The following is an 8,974-nucleotide window of genomic DNA, read 5'->3' as shown; positions in this document are numbered from 1 at the left end:
CGCTTGTAAACAATATAATGAGCTGTCACTAGAATAAATCTGACAGCTGTGGGACGAGCGGTTTAGAAATGACAGCAGTCTGAAGTTGGTTGCAGTTTTTTCATCTCACCTTGTATTTGGTGTAAAAAATAACGTTGTCAATGCAATGCCCAAAATACGTCATACGCTTCTGCTGGCACATGAAAACAAAAGCGTCAAATTTCGTCTGCAAGAAAATGCACTCTTGCAGTTTGCAATAAGTTCATTGTTTGGCATGCATTCTCAAGGTTATTTTAGTTAATTTATTTGTTGTAAATTAATTATCAATTTTAAATAAAGGGCACAATTGAATTTTTGACAATCGAATTGATGCGAAGCCACATTCGTGATTGATTCATTTCTTTAGCTTTGTAAATTTAGTTCAAGTGCTGAATTTACGTCACAAAAGCGCCTATTCACTGGATTTAAGTGTTCAGTGACTAGGATAATTAGGACAATCGTCGAAATCTCTGGGTTCAAGTACTCAGTGGTTTTCCTGTTTAAATAGATCCAACATAAGTACTGGATTCAAGTGTTCAGTGCTTGCAAAATAGTTGATTCCAACGTTGATCAGACATTTTGGTTTGATCGTACAGTACTCTTCATGCCAACGACACCAAAAGTCCTCGTACATCTAGCTTAATAATCTCCATCGAAACAATATGCCTATTTTTGTGTTCAATATATTAGATTCTGGTATAGTGTTTGGCGCTCGTCCGATCAGAAAGTGACCTGGTGCCAATACTGACAGATCACCGGGATCATCAGATAGAGCAGTGAGTGATCGCGAATTCAACCAACTTTCAACTTGTTTTAGGAGTGTGTAGAATTCTTCAAACGTTAAAGTCGCGGTATTGATCACCCGTTTTAGATGAAATTTCACACTTTTGACTCCAGCTTCCCAAAGGCCCCCAAAATACGGAGCCGCAGGAGGAATAAAATGCCAATTTACGCCAATTGTTGAGGCGTACACAGAGCCAGCCTCCAGTTGGTTTCGTAATAATTGTAGTTCATCCTTCATTAGAGCATCAGCACAGACAAATGTTGTGCCGCGATCACTGTACATATCAGAAATTCGTGGAATAGAACTTATACAAATCGCTTTGAGGCGGCTAGAAACGTTTCTGTTGTCATATCGCTCACGTGTTCCAAATGAATGGCACGCGTAGCCCAACAAATAAAGAGAGCCACATAACCTTTATATGCCCGAAAGCCCCTACCCGCGTAATCCACTCCAGTGTGCATGAATGGTGATGAAGCTTTACATCGTTCTAGCGGTAGGTTACCCATGATTTGTGTTTGAGGACGGCAAGTGTGACGGAAATATGGGATGCACTTATGAATTACGCTCTTTACAGCCGATCTCCTACCAACAATCCCGAATTGCCTTCGTACATATGCCAATGTAGCTTGTGTTCCTCCATGTAATGTACGATGGTGAGCTTTAATAATGCCCAATGTAGTAAATGAATGATGCTTTGGTAAGATCATGGGACTCCTTTCGTTTACAGGAATGTTTGTATTTTGTAGGTGGCCACTAAGGCGCATGGTGCCTTCAAAATCAATTACAGGATTCAATTTGATGAGTTTACTTGATTTGTTGATTGGCTTCTTATTCAGTACAGCAATGTATTCGTTAGAAAATTGACTTTTTGTACAATTGCAACCTTTTTTTTGAGTGCGGCATACCGTTTAGGCCAAGTGCAGAAATTCTCGGATTTATGTGGTTTTCGTTGACATACATCAGTAAAACGGAGACATAGACGCATTACTCCAATTCGTCTGACAATGCTTCATCCCAATTTAATCCGGTACGCCAAAGCTGTTGTAGAAGGATCTTTCCTCGTATAGTCACTGGAGCTTTGAACCCAAGAGGATCAAAGAGTTTGGCTATGTCCGACAACATTAACCGCTTGGTGTAATGATGGTTGTCAAAATCTAAATTGCTTTTAAACCCAAAATGATCGGAATTTGTAAATCAAATAAGTCCTAGAGCTTTCATTTCACCTTCCTCGTTAATTTCTATCGTGTCATTATGAGCCTTTACGTTATCTTCAAGACTATTGGAGTTGGAGTTACATTTTCGTAAATTAAAACCAGCAGTTGCTAATAGTGTCTGGATTTCATGTAATTTTTCTGCCGCTTCCTTAGGATATCTGAGTCTTTGGTATGAACGAAAATTTGATGACACATTTTTTCAATATCATCTGTGAACATTACTGGGTACAGTCACCATTGCAATATGATATTCGGCAAATAGTTCAGCAGTTCGGGTCCTATATGGAGGCAATCATTAAGAGATATCCTACTAGCACATTTTTTGGATGCATTAAAAACGACGCGTAGTTTCGTGGTAGAACTTGATGCCTTATAGACGCCGTGATGAAAAAGGTAACACGTTCGATTCGATTCATCCAAATTTTGAACCACCTCCATGTGGCAGCATGCTTGGTATTCATACATGAAGTCATGATACAGTTGATTCAATGCGGGATTTCGAGAGAGCCGTCGTTGTGTACTGTCTAGTAATGCCAGCGCATCGTTCTTACTAGACTTAAGTTTTGGTAAATCCACATTCTTCTTCAGCGGAAGTTTGACAACATATCGACCAGTGTCGTTGCGTACAGTGGTACGTTCAAAAAAGTTTTCAAAAAATATTTCATTGTTTGTCAACGCAACATGATTTGTCACTTCTTCTAATTCCCAAAACTTCCGCAAAGTATCGCGTAAGGAAATTTGGGTATGATAGCACTTAGTTCGGCTTTTACACAATGCGTGTTTAGGTTCAGAAAATCCATCACAGATAACCCAGTCTAATACTATGTTTACATTACGAACTTTAGTGAACGAATTTTGCTAAAATTGATTCAGCGTTTACATTATCGTTTCGGGTTCTCATTTTAACAGTTGCTGTTTTTGTTATCTTTTGTTTACATTTGTTTTGTTTACATTTTGATAATTGTGAATATTGTGTTTGTTTACTATACGTTTTGATGAAAATTATGGATCAAAATATAATTACATTGCTCTGCAGTGAATCTGCACAACAAAAAAAAATAAAATAATTAATAAAGAAATTCCCCTTAATGAGTATGATTAATGTGTATGTTTGACAAATAATTTTTTTTAATTAGTTTAAACAAATATATAGGTTTTTGTATAAACTGAATAACATACTAAAGGTATTCAAAAATGTTCTGCAACTAATTGCATTTGGTATAATGAATAATTTTATAAATATAGTTTTCGAATTATTTCAAATATATTTTTTTTCTAAATCGACTAAAAGATAAAAATCACAATACATATATGCAAATAAGTTGTTTTTATTTAGGACTGTAAGGAATTATTAAGTTTTCGGAAAATTTCTTTACGAGGTGCAGTCTTACTTCTTTCTCAAGTAATAGCAAATTGGTGACATTAAAATCATGTATTTATATAAATCAGCAATTTGTTTTAAATATTTTTCTTGTATCTGAAAATAAAATCATTTTATATATATAAAAAAAGGAATATGTATGATATGATAAAGCACCTTATTTCTGGAAGAGCACATGCTACATGGCTGTTGATTTTGCTTCATAAATAATAGTTGGTTTGTGTGTGTCGATGTAAACAAACAAAAGTGTAAACAAAACGAAATGTCATTTCGCCATTTTCACACTAAAAACTTATCGAAAATTAAAAACTTAACGCATTAAATTCAGCACTGTATTCAGGAAAAGGTATTAAATGAAGCCAACTTTCGGTCAAAGTTCGAGTTTTGTTGTGCCTATTTTTATATGGCAAAATCGACTTTGGTTGCCGGTTTTGCGCTCAAAGTCGATTCCAGCCAGCAAAGTTCGTAATGTGAACAAAGTATAATTGAGTGTGTTGAACAATGATGTTGTTTGTTGAATTACGTTTCACTTCATCAAGTAGGACAACGGCAACGTAATCCGAAGCGCTCATAATAATGCCTATCGGACCTGTAACATGTAACTGTGGATCAGCGAAGTCAAAATTTAAAAAATCTTCAAAATTTTTTTTGGTATTGCAGTATTTGGGCTAATGCTACCTACTCGAGGCAGTGTTAATGCACTGCATTTTTTCTGAAAATTTTATTTCATAGAGTGAATTTAGAATGAGACCAATCCTTTAACGTAGGCAACATTTTCACCATTGGCCCCATTTATAGGAATTTTCGCACGAGTTCTATTGAGTTTTAATCGTTGGGCGATAAATTCACTGATAAACGTCGCCTCTGAAGCACTATCTAAAAGAGCACGTACAATCATTTTTTGGCCTGAACTATCACTCACTTCCACTAATGCAGTACCAATTAACACGGATGGTAATGTTCGAGCAACTTTATTTGCAACCACAACACAAGTGTTGTTTGATGCCATCACGTAATAGTCAGCTTGTGGTTTTACCTTGCGCTCTGTATTAGTGTACTTTGACGACTCGTTATTTGTTTGATGATCATGTAGCAGAGGATGATGCTTTGCATTGCATCGCAAGCAGCGATATTTGGACGGGCAATACATATGCCCCGTTCTTAAACAATTGAAGCACAAGTTTCCCAATTTGGCTACGTCACGTCTTTGTTGCTCAGGCATACGTCGAAAATCATTGCAATACGGCAACAAATGATTACCTCGACAGTGGAAGCACTGCTGAGTAGTTGTATGGTAACTTTTCAAATTTTTAACTTTGTTAAATGTGGTAGTCCTCTTAACATGGTTAGGATTATCGGTTATACTATTCACAATTTCCAATGACTGCACTCGGTTCTCTAAATATTTTATCAGCTCTTCAAATTTCGGGATTTGCTACGAACTGGATGTTGATAACTCCCAGGCTAGGATTATCGGTCATACTATTCACAATTTCCAATGACTGCACTCGGTTCTCTAAATATTTTATGAGCTCTTCAAATTTCGGGATTTGCTCCGAACTGGATGTTGATAACTCCCAGGCCGCTCGTGTTTTAGGATCTAATTTATTTAATAGGGTGAACACTAACCAATCATCCCAGTGTTGTACAGGTCGATCAAGGTGTTTCTATGCGCGTACGGCGGAAGTAATAGTATCACAAGGTAAGCGTAAACTTTGTGGAGAATCGTCGAGAAGCGTTTTTACATTGACAATTTCTTTAAGATGAGCATTTATGATTATTCTTTTATTTTCGTACTTCCTGACAAGTAACTCCCACGCTACTGCAAAATGTGCATCAGTGGTAGTAATATTATCTAAAGCGTAATATTATCTTATAATTTAAATACTGAAGTTTTTGTGTATTGGAAAGCGCAGAGTTATTGATGATGACATACGTGAATAAATCTTTAAATGAATACCAACTTAAGTAACTTCCATCGAACGAGGGGACTTTGATCCGTGGCAGATTGGCAGTTAATTCCAAATTCGCCGCTGTTTTGCTAACAGGATCGTTGTTACTTGGTACGTTTTCTAAAGTAGAGTTTGATACTGAATCAATCACCTCTTCGATGGTTTCACAAAATATCGCTTCCATGTCCATATACGATTCCTCACTGACTAAAGATAGCATTGCTTCACTTGTTTTAGTTTTCAACGAGTCGTCATTGATATTGGCAAGTAAAACCTCTCGTGCTTCATTATACTTTTCCCAATAGCTATCTAATAGTGTCTTTCGGCCAGCAAAGTAGCCTTTAGTTTGTTTAATTTTAGTTCTTTTTTCCGTATTTGCCGAAAACTTCTTTATGACGATTTGAAGGTGGGTTAATTTTTCCATTTTTATGTGCGAGACAAATTATCAACTTGCGCGATTTTAGCAAAACTGAATTAATAATATTGAAGTAAACAATTGCGCACAGTGGCGTCAGTAAAGTATATACTTTTACAGCGGATAGTTTTAAAAGTATTACAGCAGCAATCACGTGATTTCGTGCTGCTGACGTGGCAAATTATATCACTTAATTCACGATAAAGAGCGCAGCACCCGTAAGTAGCAACAAATTACAGCAACTGAACGCAAAAGTTGAAATTAATATTGCTCCCCGCAAGTGATGCCAAAATGTTCAAAATACTAAATAAAAAGCCAAACATCTAAATTCAATTGTACAACCGTTTTGTTTATTTATTCGTTTACTTCTTCCACTTCTACACCTCCGACAACCGTACGCAATCATAGATGCTATCCAACTAACTAACAAATAGAAAATATAAGTATTATAATATTAACATTTTAACAAACAAAATAGGACTTAATTCTAAACAGAAGTGTTTCGGGGAGTTTTGATTTTGGTTGTTTTAAAAAAAACACAGTCCGTCGGTAGAGAGCTTAGAAAATATTATAACATATAGGCCATGTGCAAGTTTGAGTAAATTAAGGTAAAGTTAATTGAAATTTCGTAGTGATTTTTTGCACTGCACTTATGTAAATATTTATTTATTAATTTATTGCACTTATTTATTATTTTTGGTTAAAAGTTTTTAAATTTATTTATTTATTTATTAAAGATCGTATAAAATTTTCACAATGGTAACACCTAATTTACTTAATTTTTATATAATTTACCCTACTCTAAATTCTGGTAAATACTAACATTCGCTGCCATACTGACATAATTTACTATTTCTCCCAATTTAGTATCAATATACTCGAACTCGCACACGGCTTTAACTGTAATTGAGATCAACTAAACATAATAATTAAAGTTTGACTACATCTAATTAAATTGTTTACGTATATAAACTATTAATTAAACAAAATAAGGTAAATGTTACTTGTTAATAACTAATGTGCTTTGTACTTACGTTTTCTTCATTACATTTCAAGATCTTTATATATTGTTCAATCTTTAGTTTTTTTCCTCAATTTTCAAATTTTTGAATATTGTTTGAATTTATATTTACATTTGATTTTTAATATATGATTGCAATATTCGTTGGAATTTCCAATGAAGGTTCACAATAGTTCGCTTATTCCGTTGGTAACACTTGTGTTGAAAATATTCGCTTTTAACATTGTGGCAACACTTATTGTTGTACATTTCTTATTTTATCATTTTACTTTTGTTTTGCCTCTCTCTTGCGTTTTTAAACCTCGTGGAGTAAACACGTTTTTCTTTTTTTTAAAATCTGAATTGGAGTAATAAAATACTAATATTAAATGAATGCACGTCTTTTTTATTTCATAAATCTAAGTTACAATAATCAAATTTCAACAGGTTATAGGCCCAGGAGCGCGATCACTAAAAAAATTACATTAATTGTTTTTTTTTGAATAAATTTTTATTTAAATAGCTGTATGGATAGTGAAGGTTCTTTGGTTCCTGTAGATTCTGCAATAGCGATAGATTTAACTAACAGTTTAATTGAAGATTTACAAGACAGCAGTAATAAAATAGCTGAGGTACAAGATATAAACATGAGTGAATCAAGGATGTATCATATACACCGTTTCAATGGGCAGAATTACCAATTGTGGCGACGACAAATGGAAATATACATGAATGAGAACAAGCTCAACAAATATATTCTTGGAACAGAATAAAGAACAGATGTAAATGGCATCCAATGGGATGACAAGGACGCGGAAGCACAGGCTTTTATCATGAGAGGAATTGAACTGGAATAACTAAAATATTTAACGGAATGTACTACGGCAGCACAAATGTGGTCGAAATTAAAAGCTGTGCATGCTGAAAAAAGTGAGCAATCAGCGCAAGTTTTACTTGAAAAATTTATGAGTACTAAAATGGCAGACGACGAGCTGGTAGTTGATAGCAGATATCATATCAATAGCACAACGACTCAATGATATGCAGCTAGAGCAAAAAGAACCAATGATCATTGCAAAAATTTTAAGCAGCTTACCAGTTAGATTTGACCATGTACGTACAGCATGGTATGCGGTGACACGAGAAAACCAAAATATTGAACGTCTAACTGAGCATTTAGTAAACGAAGAAAGCCTCATGAATATAAGGGCAAATGGAGAAATGAACACTAGCAATGCAGTCTACTTTATAAGTAAAAGCAAACACAACAACAATACGGCCAATGCAGTGTTTCCAACTAGTAAAGGAAAAGGCAGTAACAATATTACTGTAAAACGTAAGGGCAATTGTAATTATTGTAATAAACCGGGTCATTGGGCCCGTGAATGTAGAAAACGTAAAAAAGACCAAAACTATGCACATACTAAAAGGAATGAACCGCAAACTCTATTACTTTAATGTGCGAATGAAAAAACTTGGCAAACGCAGCAAGCAGCTGACAGTGAAAATACGTATTTATTCAATTTGAACTCAACAAAGAATTTAAACAAGATTGAAAACGTATTCTATGTGGACTCTGGTGCAACTGACCATATGTCATTTCAGAGGGAGCTTTTAACAAATTTAGTTGCTGAATCTTGTAATGAATATGTAAAAGTTGGCGATGGCCGGCGATTAAAGGTAGAAGGTAAGGGTGACATTGAGGTACGTGGCAATTCAAACATTTTGCATCTTATTAAAAATGTTTTGCTAGTTCCAGAATTAGATAAAAATTTTATAACAATTTCAAGAGCAACTGAAAGAGGTGCTAGAGTGACATTTGAACCAGGTGGTAAATACGTTTATTTCATGAATGGAGACTCTCTGATCACGGAAGGTGAAAGTGAAAACAGACTTTATCGCTTGAATTTGAAACCAGTGTTGACATCATCTTTAAATGTTTTGACATCCGAATCTGCAATGCTGTGTCACGAGCGTCTTGGACATGTTAACTTTGCAACACTTAGGGATATGTGTGCACGTAATGTAGTCTGTGACTTACGCGTAGCAAACTTCCATCAAGAGAAGATATTTTGTGAGGGTTGTGCCTACGGCAAACAACACAGGCAGTCATTTCCAAAAAGTGGCGCAAATCGCTCTGAAAAAGCGGGTGACAAAATAAAGTTGAGAAAACCTATTATGAGCTTCCACATTGCATTGGATATTGACAG

General features: G+C 35.2%; 2 protein-coding genes across 2 annotated transcripts; both read right to left on the bottom strand.

Moving 5' to 3' along the window:
* Window positions 1-652: 652 nt before the first annotated feature.
* Window positions 653-1,084, bottom strand: LOC119667302. Its single transcript, XM_038076593.1, has one exon. The coding sequence runs from the start codon at window positions 1,082-1,084 to the stop codon at window positions 653-655; it is 432 nt and encodes a 143-aa protein (XP_037932521.1).
* A 23-nt stretch (window positions 1,085-1,107) lies between these two features.
* LOC119667301 lies at window positions 1,108-1,566 on the bottom strand. Its single transcript, XM_038076592.1, has one exon. It carries the CDS (start codon window positions 1,564-1,566, stop codon window positions 1,108-1,110), a length of 459 nt encoding a protein of 152 aa, XP_037932520.1.
* Between the last annotated feature and the right edge of the window lie 7,408 nt (window positions 1,567-8,974).

Source organism: Teleopsis dalmanni, chromosome 1, assembly GCF_002237135.1.
Source record: "Teleopsis dalmanni isolate 2A chromosome 1, ASM223713v2, whole genome shotgun sequence".
Lineage (NCBI taxonomy): Eukaryota > Metazoa > Arthropoda > Insecta > Diptera > Diopsidae > Teleopsis > Teleopsis dalmanni.
Note: the sequence above shows the minus strand (reverse complement) of the source record. Positions and strands in the feature narration are given on the sequence as shown.